Source organism: Lagopus muta, chromosome Z (assembly GCF_023343835.1).
Source record: "Lagopus muta isolate bLagMut1 chromosome Z, bLagMut1 primary, whole genome shotgun sequence".
Classification (NCBI taxonomy): domain Eukaryota; kingdom Metazoa; phylum Chordata; class Aves; order Galliformes; family Phasianidae; genus Lagopus; species Lagopus muta.
The window spans coordinates 28,652,192-28,679,117 of record NC_064472.1 but is presented as its reverse complement, the minus strand read 5'-3'; the positions used below and the strand labels follow the sequence as shown (position 1 = coordinate 28,679,117).

At 38.0% G+C, this 26,926-nt stretch overlaps 1 protein-coding gene across 4 annotated transcripts in view; it reads right to left on the bottom strand.

The window, feature by feature from the left end:
* KDM4C (lysine demethylase 4C) overlaps window positions 1–26,926 on the bottom strand; it is a 297,078-nt gene that overhangs the window by 211,146 nt on the left and 59,006 nt on the right. For all 4 annotated transcript variants that reach the window (XM_048930999.1, XM_048930997.1, XM_048930998.1 and 1 more), the window contains 3 exons: window positions 23,472–23,521; window positions 11,786–11,889; window positions 6,809–6,946 (listed from right to left, as the gene is read on the bottom strand). In XM_048930999.1, the coding sequence (XP_048786956.1) occupies window positions 6,809–6,946; window positions 11,786–11,889; window positions 23,472–23,521 (292 nt within the window). The remainder of the gene's footprint in view (window positions 1–6,808; window positions 6,947–11,785; window positions 11,890–23,471; window positions 23,522–26,926) is intronic.

The window sequence follows — 26,926 nt, the reverse complement described above, 5'->3', positions numbered from 1 at the left end:
AGTGTACATTAGGAAAGTTGATGTCTCCTATGAGAACAACGGCTGGTGATCATGCTACCTCTACCAAATGTCCACAGAATGCCTAGTCTGTCTCATCATTCTAGATAAGTGGCCTGTAACTGACTCCATCCAGCAAGTAAGCCTTGCTAGCCCTCCCCCTCATCCCTACCCATAGATAGCTTATCCTTCCCATCCTCAAGCTGGGAACATCAAAATGCTCCCTAATATAGCCACACCTCCTTCCATGCCACCACCTCTCCTTCCTTACCCATTCCCTCTGAAGAGCTTATAGCATCCTTTGCAGCACTCCAGTAGTGTTAGTGTTCTGGGAGCAATCTCAGGATGTTTCCCAGGAGACGAGTCTGGAGGCTTGCCAATGTGACTACAGGAAGGGTTCTAAGGAGGACCCGGGAACTACAGGCCTGTTAGCCTGACCTTGGTGCCAGGGAAGGCTATGGAGCAGATGATCTTGAGGGAGATCCCGTGGCATGTGCAGGACAACCGGAGGCTCAGGTCTAGCCAGCATAGGTTCGTGAAAGGCAGGTCCTGCATGACCAACCTGATCTCCTTCTATGATCTAGTGACCCTGTAGTACTCCATCTGATAGATGAGGGAAAGGCTGTTGATGTGGTCTACCTAGAAATTCAGCAAAGCCTTTGACACTGTCTCCCACAGTACTCCTCTGCAGAAGCTGGCAACCCGTGGCTTGGACAGGTACACTCTTGGCTGGATAAGAAACCAGCTGGAAGGCCAGGCCCAGAGAGTGGTAGTGAATGGAGTTAAATCCAGTTGGCAACCAGTCACGAGTGGTGTTCCCCAGGGTCGGTGCTGTGGCCTGTCCTGTTCAGTATCGTTGTTGATGATCTGGATGAGGCATTGAGTGCACCCTCAATAAGTTTGCGGATGACACCAAGTTGGCTGGAAGTGTCCATCTGCCTGGGGGTAGCGAGACCATACAGAGGGATCTGGACAGGCTGGAGAGCTGGGATGAGATTCAACAAGATCAAATGCTGGGTCCTGCACTTTGGTCTCAATAACCCCAGGCAACGCTACAGGCTTGAGGCAGAGCGGCTGGAAGACTGTGTAGAGGAAATGAACCTGGGGGTATTGATTGATGCTCGGCTGAACATGAGCCAGCAGTGTGCCCAGGTGGACAAGAAGGTCAATGGCATCCTGGCTTGCATCAGGAACAGTGTTGCCAGCAGGAACAGAGAAGTGATTGTCCCCCTGTACTCAGCTCTGGTGAGCACCTCAACTACTGTGTCCAGTTTTGGGCCCCCCTCTGCAAGAAAGACATTGAGGCCCTGGAGTGGGTTCAAAGAAGGGCAACAAAGCTGGCAAGGGGTCTGAAGCACAGGCCTTATGAGGTGAGGAGCGGCTGAAGGAGCTGGGAATGTTCAGCCTGGAGAAGAAGAGGCTCAGGGGAGACATTAATGCTCTCCATAACTTCCTGAAGGGAGGTTGTAGTGAGCTGGGGATCAGCCTCTTCTCTCGTGTAACTGGTGGTAGGACCAGAGGGAATGGCTTCAAGCTGTGCCAGGAGAGATTCAGGTTAGACGTTAGTAAGTACTACTTCTCTGAAAGAGTGGTCAGGCACTGGAATGGGCTGCTCAGGGAGGTGGTGGAGTCACCAACCCTGGAGGTGTTCAAGGAATGTTCAGATGTTGTGTTGAGGGACGTGGTTTAGTGGGAACTATTGGTAATAGGTGGATGATTGGACTGGATGATCTTGTAGGTCTTTTCCAACTTTGGTGATTCTGTGATTCAGTGATTCTGTGAAGTCATACTTTGCCTGCAGCAAACTCCTCCTGCTGTTGGCACACTGCATGCATTGGTGCACTTCAGCTGAGCCTTCTGGCTCACCCCCAATCCCTGCACTTTTCCATCACACTCATCTCTAGTGAGCCCCAATTTAACTTCCTTCCAATTTAACAGCTCCTGAGCTAAGGTTCTTTCCCCCCTTTGGGACAGGTGAGACCAGCTAAAGCCATTTCTCCAATTCCATTCTTTGTTCTATATATATATATGTATACACACACACACACACACACATTTTAAGTTTATATCAGTCACGTATTCTATGGCCTTTGTTCTTCCTACTCATCATCCTTTGTCTCTCACTCCAAGTGCACTTGACTCATAAAACACAGCCCAAAGCAGCAGCAGTCATAGAAGATAGCACACTGGGAGCAAGCTGGTAATACTTTCCATATGTTGCCCAAGTGAAAGTCTGACACCAACCCTGTAAAACAAGGTGGAGGTACTTTCCTGCTTCCAGGGCCCAGCCACCACAGGTAGGCAGGCTACACACACTAAAACCAAGATCACAAGTTCAGCATTTTTAATGACAGAAAATCATTTGGGGAATCTGCATCTGTAGTTTGTGCTTAACTGATGTTTACAGTACTTACAGCCTAAATGATCTCTGATTTAATTAACATTTGCAATCGATTTCACAGAATATTTATCATTCCATTTTGTGCAGGAAAGCAATATCGTCGCACAGACTAAATATTTACTGCAACTTTAATGGAAATCTTTGCTTGATTTCTTTTTTTTTTCCCCAAATTAATGTAGAATGAATATTGACTGTATTTCAGGAGTTTTTCTAAGACAGAAATTCAGCTGTAAGCAATTAGAAGCTATTCTGTAAAAATGAATGTGTTCCTGTAGGAAGACAAATAATCAGTCATCAACATGCAATATTCTCTGAGGACACTAGAGTAACTAACTGACCTAGATATTGCTGTATTTTGCTGACACAGGCAATTTCTGAAGTACCAAACCAAGCGACTAAGAGACCCAAACCATATTTTTCAAGTGCAATTCCTGTACATATAACATAAACAAAGAATAGATGAGTTAAACACAGCATCAGCACTCAGAAGAATGACAAATGAGAATGTAAAGACGCTTTTTTGTTTTTTATCACATTATCGGAGCACTTACAAAAATAAAAGTACCCTTTGGGCACACAGACCAGTATTTAGTATTTTCAGAAAATTTTCTGAAGTTGTTATAAAAGGAATCATAGCTACACTTAAATATTTCTAGAAAGGCCATAATAAAGAAACATAATATCTGATTTGCAATAGCTCTGTAAGTTAGTTATGCTTTCAAAGTGTCATGAAATTACACTTCAAGAATAGATAGCTACATAAAATGCTTTCTCTTTGATCAGCTTGTTTACCCTATTTGTACAGCATAAGCAAATATAGACATGTATTACAAAGAATTTCACTATTTGTCACTTCTTACTTACAAAATTCCAGTTAAAAAAAAAAAAATGTAGAACTCTATTTGTACTTCCTAGCATTTTCTTTTTCATTTAAAAAAGATAAAAAAGAAGCTTTGTCAAGTATTTTTTGTAATAAGTAATAAAAATGAGTAACTTTTACACTGCTATCATTTGCCAAAGAATCTAGACTCACATTTGACCGTGGAATCTAAGATTTCTCTACAGAAGCTGAAATTGATTCAGCTGCTCATTTAGAACTTTGAAATATATTTAAATCCAACTTAAATTCAACTGAGCTTGTATTTCTTGTATATGCACACACAAACAGTACTGCTCCTATGCCTGGTCCGGTGGTTGGTGACCCTGCACATAGCACGGGGTTGAAAGTAGGTGATCATTATGGTCCTTTTCAACCCAGGCCATCCTTTGATTCTACGATTCTATGATTCTACATGTAGTGACCACAGAGGACAATGTCCTAAGATCAAAGTCATATCAATGTGCTATACTTTTCATTAATTAAAACTGTACTTAAAGTATATATGCCAAGGCCATCCAGCTAAAAATTCAGAATTTCAGAAACAATCTAGAAATTATATAAAGCAATATAATTTCTTTGCTTTAACCAATTATCTTCTTGTTCTGTTCAATCTGATCATGACTTAACTTTAGGATATAACACAAAAAATGAGAGTCCATACTGGAGGCATAAAACAATGTATTGGACAACAGTATTGGAGCTGCTGCACACAGAAAGGTAGACTGTGCTTTTTAAAATGTAATAAAAATAAAACTTGTACACTACAAGGCATGTAGTTGAAGGTATCACTACCTTTCCTGCATCCAAAGATAAAATTTACCACTCTTGAGACTCAACTGAGTCAATTTTAGAGCTGTAGCACACTCATCCTTTTAAAACAGACAACAGTTTTACCTGCCACAATTAACTAAGTTCTGTGTCCATGCCCATATTCTTCTCAACTTTGTTTTACTGAAGTACTGTACTGAAATTCTGAACTACCTTTGGCGGTGCACTCCTTGCCCTCTCACCCAGCCTGGTTGTTATGTCCAAGAGCAAGTGCATACTACGAGGTGCAAAAGATCTTGTCTTTGTGACCAGTAACAGTCAAGGCCTCATGGAGACAGTCAGTAACCCACTACATTGTCTCAGACTGAGTGCTTTGAGAACTGATGACAGGCACCTAGCTCAACAGATCCAATTCTAAGTTGTATGACTATGAGTCAATCATCTTACTCCATAAATACAAAGCAGCCTAAGAATCCCTTTTGAGAGTTCTTCTTGCAAGCAGCTGGCTGCACACCAGAATCTCCCTGAGAAGAAACACCTCTCAAGGTTACTTAATGCCTGTGCAGAGATTTACCGAGGATATGGTGATGCACTCCTGACAGATTCTCAGTAAACTATATAGTGTTTTTGAACTACACAAGCTTTGCTAAGATTTGATGTTAGATTCACTATGCACACCGCCACCACCCCCCTCTGTGTAGCAAAGAGTCAAGGATATCTAGCCACTTCAAAACTTGTTAAGTGGCTGTCACAACTGTTCAAATTAACACATTGTATCTATTTCACATCAATAAATATCTTTTTGTCTTCCTCTTAAGAATGAAGTGTGCAGTGCTTTAGCCCCCATCCATGACACTAACAAAAATTTAAATCTTTTTTAAATTACTTACTAGTCACAGGGACCGGGACAAGCTTGAAAAGTGGGCCCATGTGAACCTAAAGACATTCAACAAGGCCAAGTGCAAGGTGCACAATCTGACATTTTCAAAGACCTACTTGGAGGCAACCCATTCTCACCAAAATCTGTGAATGAAATTTGCCAACCCAAGCGATGGGTTAGAAAGCCAACACTGCCTTACTGTAGCACAGCAGATTGCTCCTCCTAGCACACATACCCAAGATCTAAAGCACACAGATTGTGTACATTTTAAAATGTGAATATTCCACAAAGTGCCTCCCTATTCCTAGAATTGCAACACATACTGTAAGTTAACACTTCTCATGCACTGTGTTAACATAGGATTTTTGCAAAGAGGTCTTTGGTGGTTGCAAGGTTCCACTGGGAGGTGTTGTCTGGGTAAAAGGTCATGTATTATGTAGGCCAGGTCCCATATTTGGTCAAGAACTTCACAAAAAGGCATGGCTGCTGACTAAGCTTCTGATCAGTGTGTCGACTTTGTTATGGTGCCTATACTATCAATCCCATGGTCTCTGACTGTATCCTGCTCAACCAAAGGATAGTCTTCTGTTCCTCAGACTCACTCTCTTCCTCCAGGGTGCAGGGTTCCTAAGGGGCAATCTTTGTAGTGAAGACAGAATCAAAGAAGCCATTCAGTATCTCTGCCTTCTCAGCATCTCCTGTTACCAGGGCACCCACCTCATCAGTAGTACACTCACATTTTCCCCAGCTTTCCTTTTACTGTTAACACACTTAAAAAAACCTTCCTTGTTGTCCTTGACCTCCTTTGCCACACTGAATTCCAAGTGGGTTTAAGCCTTCCTCATTGCACGCCTGCACGCCCTGACAGCTTTTCTACATTCCTCCCAGGTGGCCAGGGTTTTTTTTCCACATTTCATAAATTTTCTTCAATGCATTGCAGGAACTGTGCAGGCCTGGCTGTCTTGCTAGTGGAACAAATATCAGAACGGTGTCCTGCAAGAACTAGTGACAGGATCACAAAGCTACTTCCAGGTGTCCACAGAAGGCCTTATCAACTTCCTCCTCCTGATCAGGTAGCCTGTAGTATACTTCCACAACAGTGTCACCTATATTAAGCTGCTCCTTAAGTATCACCCACAAGTTCTTCCTTTGATCATCATTCACCCCTTAATGTAAAGCTCAATATGCTATAATTACTCTCTAACACAAAGAGCAGCTCCATCACCTCACTTTACCAACTGATCTCTCCTAAATGGGACATACCCATTCATGACAGCATTCCAGTCATGCAGGCTTTCCCATCATGTCTCCATGATCACAGTGAGATCATGGCCCTGTGACTGCACACATCTCTGGTTCTTCCTCTTTATTTCCTATGTTGCATGCATTAGAATACAAGCACGCTAGGGAAAAAGAAGAATTCTAGAGGAATACAAGAAGATTTCATGTAGGCATACTAATTCTTGTGGTGTCTGGCCTTCTGGCTTTTTTCATTACAGGTAGCTAAGGAAAATCTGTTATTTTTACTGCTGCCTTTCATCATTCCCTAATTAATTGCAATGGCACAAGCACTGCCTTTATAGACCCCAATGACTCATATATCTTCAATACACTTAACTTCCACTTGAAAATTTCCATAAAAAGAAATTGTTTTTAAAGAACATTACACGGATTTAGCTGAGAACAAAATCAGTACTGAAAGGAATACATGCTGCTGGGAAGTAAAAAAAAAAAAAAAAAGAAGAAAGAAGAGTAACTACAAATAGAAGTGGCAGGGTTAGATACTACCTGAAAGTTCCCCACTTCTCATTGACTTCAATAGATTATTACCAAACAGATGCAACAGAAATCCCTTTAACAACAGTTCTCTGCAGTGACTTACCAACTTCGCTGCTTTTCCATAATCAATCCATCTGATGGTTGCAAAGTTTGTTGACTCTGCACAGTTGAAGCCATGGTTAAATCCTGCATGGTATCCATATGGGAAAGTGATCATAAATTCCCCTGCCTCTTGTGTAACCTGTTGCATTAAAAAAAGAAAGTGAAACGTTTTACAAAAACAGTTCTGCTCTTGAACCAATTAAAATTACACTGTTCCTTTACCGTTATTTACATAGAAAAAAATTTCTCCTTCCACACAGCTGTCATTTCATAAAATCATAGAATTACAGAATCACAAGGTTGGAAAAGACCTATAAAGATCATTTAGTCCAACCGTCCTCCCACCACCACTGCTACCACAAGCACTAAACCAGATATCTCAGCTCCTCAACCAGACGCCTCTTGAACACTGCCAGGGATGGCGACTCCAACATCTCCCCTGCAGGCCATTCCAGTGCCTGACCATTCTCTGAGAGAAAAAGTTTTTCCTCTAACCTAAACCTCTTCTGGTACAACTTGGTACTTCAATAACTTTAATACATGTAGAAATGCAATGCTTGAGACAATGTTATTTACTTTAACTGGAATACCTCCTCAGTATAGCTTCATGTATCCCTTCACAAAATCAGAAATTACTTTCAAAGAAGTAAATCTTGGAGGTGTTTTCTGATAATATGTGGAAGAACAGGGAGCTAGAAAAGACAGAGGAAAGAACGTACCAATCTTCCTGAGAGGGATCAGAGATACAATGGACTGAAAATATCCATAGTTATCATCCCTAAGTACTAGAATGCAATGAAGAAATTATTCTGTTCACCACCCTCAAGATCATTCCCTAAAATCACACCAGAAGTATTCTGCTGTTCCTGGAAAAAGACCTTATCCCCAGCCTTCTCTCATACTCACCTGAGGGACTGATTAGGCTTTTAAGCTATAGTGATGATCCAGCATAAAATAGAAGAAACTAAGTTAGTGAGCCTTGACACAGAAAATATGTTTTATACCAGTGGAATATACTAGAAGGAAAACAGCGAAAACACATCACATTATGTTCACCTGAGGCAGTATCTTCAGATCACTTTGTATAGGAAAGAAAACTACCAATTCCACTGCACCAGGCCCTAATTATTACATTTATTAACACATAACAGGATTCTTGAGCTGGATATACCATGCAGAACATCTGAACTTTAAATCGTTATTTTAAATGCACAAGCATTACTTCAAAATTAAATGTAATGTGCTTCTGTCCTTATCCTCTTTCTCTATAGGCACAGTTTAAGAGAGAATAATTCTGGTACTACTTATGACCATAACTCCACATACTTAAGTACAGGTGGCCTCAGAGAAGATCCTCAAAGAGGAATAGCTTAACTACACTTAAGATTTGGTACTGCATTAGAAAATAAGCAAGGGTAGTTCTGAGTCATTATTCTGTTATTTCCAAGTACAGCAAAGAGCATTCAAAATAAATGCTTGCTGAGGCTACTGATTCAACAAGAAATTACAGGTAGAAGAAAAAGAAGAAGAAAAAAAAGCTAAAAATACTGTGATAGTAACTGTATTTTGCACAGTCTCAAAGAAACCAAATTCCTATCAGTTACCAACACCAGACATAAAATTCTTCTAGAAGAAAATAAAAAAACAGAATAATTAAAATAAAAAAAAAAAAAGTGGGGTAAGATAAGCAAAAGATTGGTCAGGATATTCTCTTTCACGGTGAAAAACAACCTCTTATCTTCCCACACTTGGATGGACTGGTGCTCTCCTCCAGAGCCGAAGAAAAATAGTCAGCACTTATTTGTCACTCACTAATATCTGTCCAGGAGATTAAAGCCTCAGTAAAGACCACCAAAGACTGTATCAAGGACAAACTAGTCAGAGACTAGAAATGGTACAAGGTCTCCTCAACCATCTGACAAGAGTTAATCTGTAAGCTAGAAGATTCAGAAGTAAAGGGTCAAATGAGCTTTACGTGAAAACAGCAACAGAAGACAGCACCACTAAAAAGCAATCTAAGTTCAGCAGATAATCTGAGTAATGATGAATGTCTGCTCAAAAAATTGTATTCACTGATTACAGGGAAATAAGGAGACTTCCTAGAGATGAAATAGATTTATTTTCATTGTATGACAATGCTTTGCAAAGAAATATCGTATGATTTTAAGTAGCAAAAATTGAGAGACTTGAAACAATTCAATAAATCAAAATCACATTTTGAGACACTTTTCTAATAAGAATCTGTTTTTACAAGCCCCTTTCTTCTCTTTCAAAATTTTCATCTACTAGTTGTTAAAATTCCTTTCTTTGCTTTTTACGTGTGGTGCAAGAATAAGCACAAAGGTTTAACACTTCACCAATTGATAAATTGCTGATAGTCTTATGCAGAGAGGGAGGAAAAAAAAAAATATGCTGAGCTGAAATACAAAGCATTGAAAAATTGTATTTTACATTTTTCATTTGCATTTTGCAAAGTTAATATTTTGGGGGGTTCATACGCAGCATATACATGCAAACACAGATACAGATGCATATATTATAAATGCTACTATAGTACTTCAACAATCACTGTGGGAATGTTTAAGAAGGATTATTCTCAATGCCAGCAATTCCAAAATTTATCTCAATACACCCTCCCACTGCTGACAGTTTAGCAGGTGTTCTATTGCAACAAGCACCAGTTCAGCTGCCACCTGGTAGGCGTAGGCTGTCTTATCAGCGTTCAGCACATTTCCAGTTCTATCACTTTGAGCCATGAGAGATCACAGCCTGGTTTTCTCTATTCACTTTCTCACTGAATCCCATTAATTACAATTACACTTGGGTACAGACTGCTTCTTCCTAACACTATTTGACAGAACCAAACTTAAAATATTTAACTATTTCTAGCACTTTCATTTAAAAGAACTGAAGAACAGATTCAATCAATGCAGTGAATTAAGAACATCAGATCCCTTACTCACCCCAAATGTGTGGTACTGAAAACAAACCAGCATTCACCAAGATGCTACCTTAAGCACTAACCACTGAAAATTATACTGCTCAGAGTAATGTTCAGTAAATCCAACATCATAAATCGAGCTATAAAACCTTCCTGTTTGGAAGGATACATCCGACACTTCTGATAAAGCATAAGATTATGAAGGGAATCAGTACTTACCTGTATATTACAAAGCTGAACTCAGCAGCTACAATGACAATATATCATTCAGAAAACAAACTTTTTATGCAATTTATTCAATAAGCTTGCTTTCCAAGGCAGGCTGTATCATTCTAAAAGCCCACATTTCTCCAGTTTTATACATATGTTAATTTAAGCATAAAAAGAGATATAATCTTTCAAAAGGCATGAACAAATGAATGGCTTCATACCATACAAAAATCTACCTTACTCTTTGCTTCTGTGCCTTAAGAATAATGCTGCATTTCCCAGATGCTTTTTTAATCAACCTTTAACCTTCTTAAATTTGTATCTATTCAGTTTTACCACAAGCATATAACTCCTAGTACCAGTTCCTGTTAATTTAGCAGTAACTATTGTAGTTGCAGACAATGGTGTAGATATTTGAGAATATTTCATATTGTTGGCAAATCTCTCTCAAGACATAATCGAGAAATAACCTTTAATTGTATTTACTTCTTGAACAAGGGATTGATTTCAGATGGTATTAAAGGCTAAAAAGTGCATAATAAATTATATCACCCTACCAGTTCTGAGCTTATTTCATATTCATTCACTTGAAATACTGCATGCTGTATTTCTTATCGTTCTACATAATGTATAGAAAAGCATAATTCAAGCAATTCCATGGGCTACATTTAATACTGTTAGATAAACATCAACAAAAAGAGATGGGAAGTATTGCATAATCTAGGAAGGGGAATGTGGGAAGCTAACTACATATACAAAGGCCTATATGGTATCAATATACAAATCCACCCTGAAATAAAAACTTCAACAATAAACAAGGAGCGTGGTGAGGACAGTTTAAAGGACTTTTCTGCAGCAAGACAAGAATTGTAACCATTAGTTGATCAAAGGGCTTTTAAGATATTAGAACAGAAACAGATGTTCAGGCAGGAGACTGTGAATCAGAGTGTACGCTTCTGAGCCAGCTTGCAAAATCTTTTCATTTAGAAATTCAGAATTTACAAATTGTTCAGGATACAGAATACATATACTAAGGTGAAAGCAATGTGGTGAAACACTTTTACTAGCTGGCACCTGCAGGAAGCTCAAAATTCAACAGAAAATGTTGAATGAAAAAACAGAAAAGAAAATTTTGAGGGTGACAACAAACAGAATACTCCAGACATGTTTGAAAGCAATCAAGTTTTAAATTTATCCACCAAGAAAAACCCCAAAATTTATTCTTTCCACTTCCTACTAACAAAGTTCCAGTACGCTACTACCCAGCACTACAAAATAATCATTCTTTGTTTTTGTCATGTTTCAGCTTTTTGTGTATTTTAAATTAAATAACAATTCTTTCAGTTTCATTCCACTCCGTAAATAACCTGAAGCTTTTTTTATTTTACGACCTGTACAGATGTACTAAATCGCATCAGAAAAACGATACAGAAACATTTAAAAAATAAAGCATTTGTTCTAAAATATTAGGTATACAGCTAGCAGTACTGCAACGAGATAAGAAGGGTTTCAGTCACTAGACAAGAATATACCAGGCTCGCATGAAAACTGCACAAAATAAAAAATAATGGTGATCCATTAAAAGCACAGACACTGTCAGGTACAGACTTTGACAACTGCAAGCAGTCATAGTGTCTCTACTACAAAATTGCAACCTAACTCATGTAAGAGTTCTAACATTGCAGGCATTTGTTTTCCCTGTTTTAGGGAGTCAGGGCCTAAAACACACGTTTTTATCTCAGTGTTATTTCTACTATAAAGAATCTGTACAATAAACACAGTGTAACTCGACACATGAATGCAGTTTAAAAATAAACACCAGTGTACCTTGTCAAAAGGAATTCCGTACTTTTTCAGTATTGAGGGAGAAATCAGAGTCATCTTGTGGCGAAGAAATGCATTACATCCATGAGAGCTGCTTGGGAAGAATCCTGGTGAGGGAAGATAAGCAAAATTGGGTATCTTTTAATTAAAACAAGAAGAAAATTTTTGTACTTTTTTTTTTTTTTTACAATAAATTATATATCTTCCTGTCATTGTCAGCCACTGAGAGATTTGTATAAGACTCAAATGCATCTCCTACATTTTTCAGCTATTTTTCATCTTTTGTTTGCTTTTTAAAGATCTAAATGATTCTTAAAAACTGCACCTGTAGATTTGGCCATCCTGTTATTCCATATTCCAATTACACTTTATTCTATATTTTCCCACTTCACTGTTCACTCTGCCACCCCTGCACACATGAAAATCAACCACACTACATAAAGTCAGGATTCCACACAACCAGATTTACGAGCACTTGAAGATCATACAGAGCAAAGAAACAAAACCTTCTCCTTACAAAAAACCCGAAAGCGTGGCATCATTTTTAACTATTTCTCAAAGTTCAGAGAGGTTTTTTTGGTGTTTTGACAGCAGCTTTTCCATTTTGTTTTGATTCTTGCTTTTTTGTATCTGATTTTGAATTCTTTGAACAAAAATTGGTGTGAAGCTACTCAGGTTTCAACTTTCGTGATTATTTATGAACTAATCCACTAAATCCACTTAGTTCATTAAGATAAAATCCAGCTGGTGAGTACATGGAGATGAATGAATGAAGGGAAAAGCAAAAAAAAAAAAAAATCCAAGATCACGCTTCAGCACCACTAAATATCAGTATCTCAGAAAACATCAGTTTCACTTACCCTCAACCCAAACATACCACAGCAAGAAAACACTGTTACAATAAGGAAAATGGGGAAAATTGAGAAGGACAAGGAGGGCAAGTTTTCAAAACACTCCATTAATCCTTCCAGACTACATTATGGAAAGAACAACAGAGTCTGAAAAAAGAAAAGGGCATAGTAGTTAACAACAAAACGCCCATGAAAAGTTCAGGTTGAAAAATGAAGGAGTACAGTGAGAACCATTTAACCAGCTGCTGTCTCTGCTCTCAGCCCCCATTCTACTTAAGTACAGATGCATGCCCCGCTCCGAAGTAAGGGTGACTCCTGCTGAGGAAGTGAGGAATGCTTCTGGCTGTATCATAATGTAATGTTACTCAAGTTTCGCAGAGTTATAGCACTAATAAACCAACAGAACTGGAATGGCTAAGGGAAACAGTTCTTAATCAGCAAAGATCAGAAGCTCCTTCTTATTTTTGCAGTTATCAAAAAGATAGTATCTATCTTGACAGTCTTCCTGGAGTTTGTACCAGATCGCTACCAAGAATCACCAAGAGAGACAGTGTAAATAACAAACTCACATTTAGCAGTCCTGGAAAATGTACTATTTTACTGTATCAGTCACAAAGCATTTGAAAATAAGCCATTTTTTTGTGAAGTTAAACTTCATTAATTTATTTTGCTTTCTTCTGGAGAGCGTATTTTGCAATGTTGCCAAGACTTATTAGCACCAACAGCTCACTCCATTGTAGGTCACTTATTTTCAAGTGATTTCAGTGACTTCAGAAAGCCTCATGGGCTACTATTGGAAAATAAAATACTCTCTGAAGTAATTATTTCAAAAATTTTTGCTTAACTTTGATAAAGTGGAATTAAGGCACAAAGGAGCTCACTATCACAAATCCACGGGAGAAAACTTAGCAAACAAGCAGAAAGAAGTGATGGTTCCATATCTTAGCCTCTAATGAGTTCTCACTGTTAAGTGCATGAAGTTTCACTACTCCAAAACACACACAGGGTGAAATTCTACTTTTCTAACTAAATAAATACTAATTTGTCTGATTCTGCTGAAAACCAACAAACAAAAAAGTATACTGAGAAGGAAAAGAAATATATATTTAAAAAAGCCGCTTCAGGACAGCAATTTTATTTCTGTGTACAAGAAAAATGTGTCTAACATATATAGCACTATCTTTCTACAGGGGAGACCTGTCCTGAGAAATATGGACATATATTAAAATGAAGCAAATGGTATTAAAAGTATACATTATATTTTACCAATTTGCATCACATCTAGAGAGTGGAGAAAAAATGACAGCAGCCAATTATGACACCAACCATTATGACAAAGTCTCCTTAATGACAGCAACAAAAGTAATATAGAAAAAAAAAAACAAAACCTTTTTGATTAATTTATGCACAAAATAGTTGATACTGTAAAAATAAAAACAATCTCTGAGAGAGATCCAGGTGGATAGATTTGCTAGGATTATCCAAGGTGTAAATATTTGTCCATAGGAAATACGTTAACCAAGAACACTGTTCAAATATTCCCCAAAATGAATTTGTTGTGTTTTACTGAAAAGGCCTTGTACAGTAGAAGGACTGACATTGCTTTACTGCGTTTGCACAGGCAGTCCTTCCAATAAAAAGTTCACTTAGGCAACAAAGGTGTAACATACACATATGTTGGCAGAAGTATTAAGGACTCTTAGGATGTCCTGAGATCAAATTCTATTAAAGTGTGTCAGACTTACTTGCAATTACCATGCATGTTTTTTTACTTTACTGGAATTACAAATTATGCTAGCTTAAGTTTCAAGCAGCAATTTTTGGAGGGTTCAGTTTCATCACATAAGTATGCATGACTTCATTAAAATAAAAGATAAAAAAGGAAACTACTCGACTAATAGTTGGCTCCGGTGAATACACTTCAAATACTTTGGAACAATTAATATCTATAGCAATTATAATAACCGCAACTTGCAATTGATAGCCTATGGCTCCAAGAAACCTCAGACCTGAGCAGCATTAGGAAATAATAGACAAAAACAGACTGAAAGAAAACGATCAAAGGTGACACTTGAGACTGAGAAAATAACTGTTACAAAAAGCAACAAAGAAATTCCATTTCCAAAAGCAAGGAGAGCTTGACTGAGTTGATTCTGCGTGAGCTAACAGAATTTGTACCAAATTTTGGTACAGCAGTAAACTTAATTAGCTCAACAAATAATGTCAGAAAGCAAATGGTGAGCAAGTAAATATCCAAAACTTGAGTTGTACCACTACAGCTCTAAAAGATGAGAAAGAGTTGTGACAACTCCAACCACAAGGTGAGCATGCTGAATTCTAAGCAAGCTGCAAATAACACTCAACAGCAGACTACAACCTGCTGAGCATCCATTAAGAGAAAATTACAGACAACATCTGTAATTACAGTGCTCTCTAAATGAAATCAAAGGTGCTGTTGACACTTTCCGTGCTGCTATAAAATATTTTTCCAGATTCTTTCAAAGTCTACACTTGGACACACATATTTTTCATCCTCATTCACAGCATTTTCTCAGAAATGTTCCTTTTCAATGAAAGAGAGGAAAGGAAGGTGTATGTCCTTGTAAAAGGTTTCATCAGAAGGTCTTTTCTTCTGCTCTGGCTAAAGATAAGGTCACACAAACTCTTCCCTCAGCAAAGAACCCCACAGGACTAACAAATATAAAAAGACCTGTTAACGTGCTGTAAAGAGGACACCACATAGGAAGCATGGCGAGACCTTTAGAAATACATTAAATGCACAGATTCTCTTACAGCACACTGACATTTAAATAATAGGAACACCATATAGTTCTCTCTCTCTCTTCATTAACCTATTGTTTTAACACCACCACAAGCATTATTTAAGACAATCTTGCAACACAGCAGAACCAATTCCAAATACCAATCTCACATTATAATTAACAAGTCACAGGTTTAGAAATCAATCCTGAATATGCAGTGAATTTCCACATCCAAAAGAAAAAAAAAAACCTGCAATCTATCTAGAACGTACCAAAATTCTGTAGTAGATTCATGCTTTGTTAACTACATGAAAGTAAGTACCCATGAGCTCTAAATCAATTCTAATAAAAGCAGGTATTTTGTGATAATTTGCATGCAACCTCATTTTCACAGATGATCTCTTGAGAAGTGGCAGACCTCTTCCATGCTTCTAATTATTTCACATACACAAAGCGACAATTCAAAACAGCAGCATCTCAGGGTCCCGAGAGCTGGCTTACGTGGTTGCTGGGCTCTATTATATTTGAAAAGTTGTGGCTGTCAAGCAAAATCCCCAGGGACTAGAAAAAGGGAAATAGCACTTTCATTTACAGGAAAGGGAAGAAAGACCTGGGGAACTAAAGGCCAGTGAGCCTCACCTCTGAACCTGGAAAGATCATGGAACAGATCCTTCTGGAAGACATGTTAAGGCACATGAGGGACAAAACGGTAACCCCATAACCCCACACAGGTTGCATGGCTTCAGGAAGGTTGTGCCTGACCAGCCCAGTGACCTTCTATGACAGAGGAATGCCATCCATGGACAAAGGGATGGCAACTGATGTCATTTACCTGGACTTCTGCAAGGCCTTTGACATGGTCCCCCACCACATCCTTATCTCTAAGTTGGAAAGATATGAAGGATGAACTACCTAGTGGATAAGGAATTGATTGGAAGGTTGTAGTTAGAGGGTTATAGTCAATGGCTCTATCTGTGTTCATGTAGAGGCGGCTAATAAGAGTTGCGCCCCAAGAGTCCATATTGGGTCCAGTACTCTTTAATATATTTATCAATGACAGATGATGGGATTGAGTGCACCAACAGAAGGTTTGCTGATGACACCAAGCTGAGCTGTGTCAAGGTGACCCCAAATATGTATACAAACTGGGAGAAGAACTCCTTGAGAGTACCCCTTTGGAGAAGGGCTTAGGGGTCCTGATTGATGAAAAACTTAACATGAGCCAGTAGTGTGTAAATGCAGCTTGGAAAGCCAATGGTGTCTTGGGTTTCCTCAGAAGAGGAGTAGCCAGCAGGGCAAGGGAGGCGGTTTTGCCCCTCCATTCTGTCTTTGTGAGGCCCCTGCTGGAGTTCTCATCCAGGTTCAGGGTCTCCAACACCAGAAAGATGTGTAGATTTTGGAGAGGGTCCACAGGTGGGCCACAGAAAAGATCGCAGGGCTAGAGCACCTCTCCTACAAAGACAAGCTGAAAGAACTAGCCTTCTTCGCCTATGAAAAGAGAAGCCACAGGGAGACCTAATTGTCTCCTTTCAGTATTTAAAGGGAGTTTAAATCAGGGGAGAAATCAACTCTTTATAGACGTAGATAGTGTCAAGACAAGGGGTAAGATTTTAAACTAAAGAAGGGGAGATTTAGATTAGATGTCAGGGGGAAGCTTTTTATTGAGAAAGTGGTGAGTTGCTGGCACAGGCTGCCCAGAGAGTTTGTGGACGCCATGTACCCGAAGATGTTTAAAGCCAGGTTGGGTGGAGCCCTGGCCAATCTAATCCAGTATTCGATCCATTGGCTGGCAACTCTGCCTGTGGCAGCGGGATTGGAATTTAATGATTCTTGAGCTCCCTTTCTACCCAAGTCATTCTGTGATTCTATGATAAAAATGTGATTCAACAAATGGTGGACAAGTGTTTGGGTATGAAGACATAAGCAAAGGGAGAGATAAGTAAATGTAAGGTCCTACTCAAGCTTTTCATCAGCTTTCTATAGTTAACACAACAAACAATAGCAAAAAGTATGTGAAAATAGTCTTCCAACTGCAAAGAGTCACAAACATGCTCTCAGACAACTCCACATCAAGAGTTAACATGACCAAAATTACTTTTACTAACCAACTTCTTTTCTTTTTTTTTCTTTTTTTTTTGAGTTATTTTCTTTTTTTTTTTTTTTTTTTTGAGTCTTAACACTATATCAGTGAAGGCTATTCTACCTTAGTAGACAGTAATACCACTTCGCAATTTCTGGTTTTATGGTCCATATTCCAGATGTAAGTCAAAACTTTCTCATTTCCAGGGGAAATTAGAAGTCGGTACTAAGCAGATCGCAAGCTGCCCCTGAGGAAACAAGATTCCCACACACAACACTGCTGCAATGAGAGACATTAAGGAGTATATAAAGAGGTTTGGCGGTAAAGACAACTTTAAAATAAGGTTGGCTCAATAAGTTATTGAGGGCAGTGATCGTTGATACCTGGAACCTGGTTTCAATTTGTTTTTTTCAACTCTAAGAGTATAGCTCATATCAGAAGATAATATTGCTGTATCACAGTTATCACTCATAAAAACTGAACGGATTAGGTTCCATTCTGCAGTAGATTATCATAATCAAAATAATGGGAACAATTACCTCCCTAGTAGGAATATGTGCATACTGATTTCAATCAAAGTGTTAGGCTATGATCATACATGGACAAATTACGATCTTCTTATTCTCAAATTAGCAACTTTTAATCATATGAGTAACTCCATTGGCTCTACAAGATAATATTATGTACTATCTTGTTAACTTATGTGATCAGTTTGGTCAAAAATAAAGTCACTATTTAACAAACACACATAAAAATTGGATACACTTTCAAATCAAATTCTAAACAGAGAATGAATGAGGCTATACTTATTCTTCTACACTTCTACACTCAAATTGTACATCAAAGGTGCTATGTTCTCATTTTCTTTATTAATATAAACTGCAAAACAAGAACTTTCAGAAAATATCATCCTAAATTGCAAGTACCTTTAATGTAATTTTATGTAATCAAAATTCATCCCAATTAATGCTATTAAGGAAGAAAGATCAAAATAAGGTAGTTTTTTAATGTATATAAATCACGGATGTTCATTTGAAGGACTTCAGAACACACAAAATACTCGTAATTTACTACTTACAAGAATTCCTCTTGGAACACTGGCAAACACAAAAGGAGGACAAAGTTTTCTAGTATATTTTCTATATTTACTTTCGTGGGTATAAATAAAAACAATGTAACTTATTAAAGTAAGTTTGTAGTGATCTGACTTAATTTTATTTATCTTTATGTACTGCACACTTCTTTTAAGTAAGTGGGAGAACATTCTCACAAAGAAGAATTTGTATGACATATAAACCAGAGAGTACAAAAGCCACAAATGAAGTGCTGTGAAATATGAGTGTTATTATATCCAGATGAATATGTTACGGACTTGCATTTATCATTTCTTAGATATGACTTTCCTAACTTGACTCACATAACTATCAATTAGAAAAAAGTTAAATTTCTCAACTGCTGCAGCTTTCATACTTGAGAACCTTACAAGTTATGCAAGCTCTATGTCAATTTTCATTCAAAAAACTATTTTGACTTATTTTCTTATGTAAAAGGTAATGACTTCTCCATGAAACAGACTAATTAATGCCATATACCATACAAAGCTTTTTATAGTATCGCTATATACTTAGGTCAAATTTTACTTTAATTTCTTCTTGAACATAATTAAATACCAGATAAATGCCACTTGCTCTCTAAAATAATTTCCGCAATTAAGTCAACTATTAAAAGAACTTGAAATCCTTGAAAATGTCATCTGTGATTCTCTTTATTTTCCAACTCATTTTATGAAATGAGAAATCCCTAAGAATACCATAATATTACAGATCAACGTAACACATACAAAAATTGCAGTAACAGCTCACTTGAGATTCTTATTACATTTATGTCTACAAAAAACTGAAAAAAACTTACATAAATGAGTAAGCAGCTGAAGGGTAAAATCAAACTGTTGCCTTGATTAGATTCAAGTCTAATGTATTTCAAATAAAATATTTGTAGGTGCCACAGTCAATCAAGACTTCAATGGAAAGCAAAGATGAAAGCATTCATGCACAAAAGGCATGTGTGATAATTGTGACATGTAGACAAGTTAATGGAAAATATTCTAGCCTTCCTTTAATTTTAATGTATCAACTGTTGCCTTGACTTAGACAACCTGCCACAATTAATGTAACGTTTTATTATTTTTATTACTATAGGAGCATTCGATTAACTTAGTAAGAATTAGTCAGTCATCAGCCTTCTTGCATAAACTACTTTTCTTCACGTTACACACTTGTAAAAGTACAACTGAAATTTTTTAATACACACGTAATTAAGCACTAAGTCTCAATTATGCTATCTTCTATGAACTTTTCTTATTAACTGAATTGTTGCCATGTAGATTACTCTGTATATTCACCTTTTCAATATACCCTACTGTAAAATTCAGACTGTATTGCAGCAGGCAGCAGCTGCAAAGTAGAAGACCACAGAAGACTTAGTCTTCTTAAACAGGGAAATAATCAGAAATAGAAGAATACAAACAAAAACAAGTGAAAAATATGTCAAGGTGAGTATAAAGTTCAACATCTTAAGAACTGTATCTTCCACACTACTACTTGGACCAAAGATATCACAAAAGCAGCCTACTAGATGAAAAACAACGTAGAAGATATTAGAGTCAAACACTGAAAGCAGGAAATGTTGGAGGTATCTGTCTGTAAAACTAACACACCTACTTTCTGTAACAATAAAAACCTATGTATGAGCATGTAGCTCTCCTACAGAAATCTACCTTCATTCCCTGAATATAACAGAAAAAAAAACTATCCAAAATGTGACTTTCATTGTTCAACATCTGATTCTATTTTCAATTTGATACTCATTGTTCAAAACCCAGTTCTGAAATAAAAATAATAAAGTTTCGATCACACTTATTCTGATTCAGCAAGGAATGCAGATTTGTATTCACTACACATCCTTGTAGCATGTACTGTCATACGCTTATCAGCAGTAGTTGCCAACTTCCATGCAGGTGTGCACTGAAAATGCTGATTTGACATGCTCGGGCAGCTTCATTAAACAAAGCTATTATGAAGCATGGGTAGGTTACTGCTCCCATCTGTGGAAAAATGTGTAAGCCAGTATTACTCAGGCCTGAGCTCTGCCTGTCCTACAATACTTTCACTGGTTCTTGTCCTAAGAACTGTTGAGTGATACTGCTGTACTGAGAAGAAAGTCTCATTTAGCTTATTGCCAATTCTGACTGAGACACTACTCCCTACACCACGTGTCCTACCAGCTTCCAACATACCATGTTTCTGGAGATTTCCACAACTTCCCCATGTTTCTACGTCCCACTCCTCCTACACAGTAAGCCACCGTTAGCAGCAGTAAGAGCCTTGAGAAATCTCAGGACCTCATCTGCTAACACAATATTTTCTTATAGAAATTTACACTAAGCAACATCATAAGTTACCATGAAAATGTGAACTTATTTTTTTAAAGGTGTAGCAAAGCACATCTCTCAAAAAGTTACCTAGTTCCTGAATTTGTACAGGTTACCCCCATATCTGAGTAAACTACAGTATGTCAAAGAAAAAACTGAGTTTTTTTAGTCTGCTCCAAACAATGGTACCCATCACTCGCACTTACTTCTTAAAAAGGAATGAACAAATGTTGCTGAAATTGCCCATTCGCTTTCCTTGCCCTCAAAAAAAAGTGTTGAGCACACACTAGTTTACAGAATGCATAAACCTGAAGAGTTAGCAATAAACTGCTGCACAGCTATAAGCAGTCAATGTGAAATCCTATAGTATGATTGAAAGCAGCTCAACCGTATCAAGTAAAAATTCTATCAACCCAAATACCATCTTCCCAGTAAACATCAAAAGTGGACGTACAGAAGATTTTAAATACATCAAATCTTTGCTTCTCCTGAGTAATCAAGGTGTGGATCAAAGATTTGCTGGCTGAAGAACTGGCTGGAAGGCCAGGCCCAGAGAGTGGTGGTGAATGGAGTCAAATCCAACTGGCGACCAGTCAGGAGTGGTGTTCCCCAGGGGTTGCTACTGGGGCCTGTCCTCTTCAATATCTTTATTGATCACCTGGATGAGGGCATTCGGTGCACCCTCAGTAAGTCTGCAGATGACACCAAGTTGGCTGTTGATCTGCCTGGCGGGTAGTGAGGCCATACAGTGGGATCTGGACAGGCTGGGTCACCAGACTGACGCTAGTGGGACAAAGGCCACGTGCTGGGTCCTGCACTTTGGCCACAAGAACCCCAGGGAATGCTACAGGCTTGGGGCAGAGTGGTTGCAGGTATTGGTCAATGAGCAAGCAGTGTGCCACGGTGGCCAAGGTGGCCAATGGCAGAAATAGTGCTGCCAGCACAAGAAAGGAAGTAATTGTCCCTCTGTACCCAGCCTTGGTGAGGCTGCACGTTGAGTACTGTGTTCAGTTTTCAGCCCCTCACTAAGAGAAAGACATTGAGGTCCTGGATCATGTCCAGAGAAGGGCAATGAAGCTAGTGAGGGGTCTGGAGCACAAGTCTTATGAGGAGAGGCTGAGGGAACTGGGATTCGCCTGGTCTACCACATGCATCAAAATACTTATCAGTGAAAATCAGAACCTTCAACATAGACACAAGAATAATTTTATACTTTGCAGGTGATAAACTAAAGATGTGGAAATCAGAAATACATGACAACTCTCTCAGCAGAAACTCTCTCAGTTTTCATGTGGGAAATTTCAGAATAATGATAGCAATTATCCAGGTTGAAATCTGCCTTTTTAATCTGTGCTTTTAAGGCTGCAAGCTCTTGTCTTTACCCTCACATCTCAGTGATACACATGATATTATTGTTCTCAGTAACTAGTTTAATTACTGCTCATAAAAACTGCCATGCATATATATGTGCATAAAATAGATATGAAAAGAAAATGAACAAGTGTTTTCAGAAGACTGTCCAGATACACAATATCTAATTATCAGCTTTCAGTGGTATTCACAGAGTCACAGAATCACAGAACGGGCAGGAATGAAAACGACCTCGAAGATCATCTAGTTTCAACTTATTGCCGTGGGCAGTCACCAATCACTAGACCAGGTTGCCCAGAGCCTCCTCCAGCCTGGCCTCAAATGCCCCTAGGGGCATCCACAACCCCTCTGGCATTCCTTATATAGTATCATCAATAGCAGGCTATAAAACATAGGCTGCAGGTCAAGAAACACGCCTAATTATTCCTGTGTTCATATGTACTACTCAATCTAGAAATAAGAGGAGTTCTGTAGTTGTTATTTAAAATAAAACAAATAACTGTGCAAGAAACATTTTTCTATAAATTATCCTTCTTTATTCTTTAGACCCCATGCCCACAGTATTCTCTGCTTCTTCTCAAAAGATGTTCCTCACACCTTCGGAGAGCACAAGTCACTACATGCTTTGGGGAATTAGTGTACATTATTATGCTGCTCGTTGGCCAGTAGGCTGCTATAAATAAGATTTACAGCTAGTGTATTTTGTGAGCCACCCCTTCTCAGAGGTACTAAGTTTCCCTTCTCTATCCTGACATTCCACTCCACTTCTGTGGAACTTCTGAAAACACAGTTCTCTTAAACATTTCTTTCTTTGAACCAAATTTAACTACAATTGACTATAAATTCAAAAGTTTCCGATGGCAAGAAACTATGGTAAGGAAAAGCAAGGGCATGGAAAGAGGCAAAGATATTTGCAATGAAAATCTAATGAACAAGAAGGACAAAATGTTGTGGTGTTATTTTCATAAACACCATCAACCTAAAAATGCCACTACAAAATAAAGTAGTAAGAAAAAGGCTTGCTTTGCTCCCTTAAAATTCCTTAGAGTATTAAAAGGCGTTCCTGGCTTGCAAACATAAAAGTCACACGATATTAAGAACTAATAAAGCACAGTAGTTCAGTAGAGGACGTTTTTCAATTTGCTGGAGACTTGTCCTTCAAATGTCTCACATACAGAAACACTGAAAATATTACCTTGAGCCAGTCGTTCAAGCCGTTTCCCATGCTCTGGAGGAATTGCATACCTAAAATTCACGTGAAGAAAAGGATTGCATGTTTAAAGAAATAATTACTTTACAAAACAGTATTTTGCAGATAATTAAGTACCTTAAGGACAGAAAATAAGAAGATTAATGAGTGAAAAAAATTAAATAGAAAAAATACACAGGTTGCTCCAAAAATAATGCCTCCCATTTATTTCCATGGAAATGGCAACAGATAGAAGGAGTATACTAACACTATTTCATAGAGCACATTCTCAGCTACAAAAGACTGTTCTTCAGCAGTTAGCTATCAACCATTAGCTCTGCATTCTCTAGTGATGAACAAGAGCCTGCATGCCAGGCTCACACAATACTGCACTAGTGGAGATGACCCACTGTTGCTGCCACCACTGCTGAAACGCACCACCTCACTGTGCTCACATCCACTGGCTGGTCTCCAGAAACGTTCAGCAAGTGTCAGTGAATGTCAATTGGTGCCACTTTTCCCACATGGAAGAATTCAGTGACACACCTTTGCTCCATCTGCACTTCCATGTCAGACACCATTCTGTCAGTGTGCTCTGTTGCTGCCATCTGTCACATGGCAACAAAATGCAATGGAATATTGGTGGGAAAGTTCAACCTCTACTGCAAAATTACTAACATACTCATCATGGGCTAGCATCACAAAACAGGATGCGTTACTTTTGGAACAACTTTCATATATTATTTTCTGAGGGAAAAGTACAGTTAAAGGTATTTTGAGAAACAATTTTAACTTCCTGTTAGTTTAAAAATTATAATACACAGTTCAAAAATGCATTACCATTTAAAATCATGCATACTGACATTCATAACTCCAATGAAAAAAGAGCCACTTTTGTTTTCCAAGTGAAATAAAAACACACATAACAAAACGAATACAATTCCCACAGGTTTAACTTCTTTGCTTTTTAATGTATTTCACAAAAAAGTTCAATAGAAAAATATGAGTACTAAATGCCTCCTGAATTTTTTTCTTACTGTCAGTGCTGTGGAATGAGAAGCTACTTGCCTTTGCAACAAATTCCAATTCTTAAGAAACACATTTTCTAAAAATTCAGAAATTGTGCAGATCTTGGAAACATTCTGTTCCTACAATAAAATATTTTTACACGATTCCACAAGCAATTTGCAACAACTTTGCAAAGTGAGTGATACCTGAGCAAACACACAACCTTGTTCATCACAGATTCACTGCACTTTATACACGTCACCAGTATGTCTATGCATTAGACTCCACTTCTGACTTCAACAACTTCAGTGTGTGATTTAATCGGCTTTCGGTATTTTAACAACATTTAATTATTTGTTTTTTTTTTTTTAAATACAGTTCAGAAAGGGGAAAAAATGCATACTTAGAATAGTTCAAACCCACATTTTCAAAGTCATCATGCAGATTTTTCTCTTGTACGATATTATGAACACAAATTTATTTCATATTTCCTGTCAACTCATTAAGAAAAAACAAATGAGCCATTCACAGCCCCTCACTCGGCACAACATTACTCTATCTCCAGCCTTCATTTGCACCTATTGCACACACAAATTTTTAACTCTTACAACTGAAACTGCTGCACAGAAGCACGACTATTCCAACACAACAGCCTGAGCTCCTAACAGAACAAGTTTAACAAAGCCCATGCCTGACAGCTCACTCCAAATGCTACTAAACAAAGAAACTTTTGGCTTGACTCTGCTGAGTGCAGTTTTCTTCAGAATTCTATCTTTCCAAAATTGTTTCTCCCCACTTGTACTTTTGAACTATGCCTGTTCTCCACCACACATTAAATGTGCATCTGCGAACACATAATAATCTAAAACATTTTTAACTTTCACACCTCAGCTATACAGCTATGTATAGCATTTCCTATTGCACTCTATGCCATTAAACACTGAACTCCAAAGTAAAACCAAAAGAGACAGTATTTTCGTCTAAGAAGACAAACTGGAGACTTTGCTTTTCTTGTCTCTAATTGGACTGTGATTACTTTGAAAACCTGTTCTGTAAGTGCATCAGGCTGTATTTCTGCAATAATACACAGCCATATACCTCTATCTATACCTGCATATATGTTAAGTACTTAGTAGTACAAAAAGAAAAAACTTGAAAGCTGAGGTCATATTAAAAATGGTACCTTTTAAGCGATTAGGAAGATAAATGGGGATAAGTGATTTAACTGTGCTCCACCTATTTATTTAGAGAATATAAATTTATCAATCAATAGTTCATTAAACCTAAGTTGGTGCTTTTCACCACTGTCCTCTTCTGGTGAATGCAGCAGCATCTAACCTTTGATCCTTCATTTCTTCCCCCTGATGCTATTGCCTTTGGTTAAGGGATCGGGAAAAGGAGGCTGCCTTTGCAGTATCATTAGAAGACCAAACTCACTCTCCAGACACAATGGAGTAATACCTCTCCTTGGTTCCAAACACAATATATTAGAAAACTGTGCCTTTTTAAATGCACGTGCCTGTCTTGGAAGCCAGACGAAGTATGGTGATGTGAATTTAACTGGATGCTTGGTCTACCATGTCAAACATTAAATAAAAAAACACTCTAATTCCTTCTCAGATCATCAATTCAGTGCAAAAAAGAGGGGGAAAAAAAAAAAAAAAGAAAGAAAGAAAAAAATATTCTCTCTCAGGCTCCTTAGGTTACATAAGATCTTGGGCAGATTTTTGGATCGTGTAACACAAAACACTTCATCACTTTAAATATACAGGTAAGACCCACTGTTTCGAGCTGAACTGAAACAGATTATACTGCATCCCACTGAACAAACACAAAGAATTTAGTAATGGCATTTCAGTTTTATCCAGCAACACTGAATATTCAGGGCCAGGAAAAAGTACCAAATTTCTTTTTAAATAACAGTTGGCATCGTTGGTTTTTTTTTTTTTTCTAAATAAATCTCAGCATCATGGAGTAACATTCACTGCTTACCCACAAACTACTGATAAAGAAGGCTCACTGTCCCATCTATATTCTTCAGAGGAGACAGTAACAAACTACAGTCTGGCCCCTGTGATCACTCAGTCCCATAGCTTAGAAAATAAGTTCACTGACAAACATAGTTGACTATGATGTGAAAAACCAATCTTCTGCAAACTTAGCTAAAAACAGCAATGCCTGCTTAAATTTAATAACTCTGTTGGTTACTATTTTTTTTACATTCTGAGATGCAAAATGTAAATAACCTCCAAAGCACTGTTTTCTTCACATTTACTTCTCGATGAGAGTGAATTTTCCGTAGGAAAACAGTTTCTCCTTGTATGGCAAAGTATATGGCAAGGAAAAAACGAAATATGCATTTTACTCAAGCTCAGTTTTATTAGGAACATTTGGATGTTGCAGGTCTCTATAACAAGACACCAAAGAAAATTTCCATTTCCTTTAATCTTTCT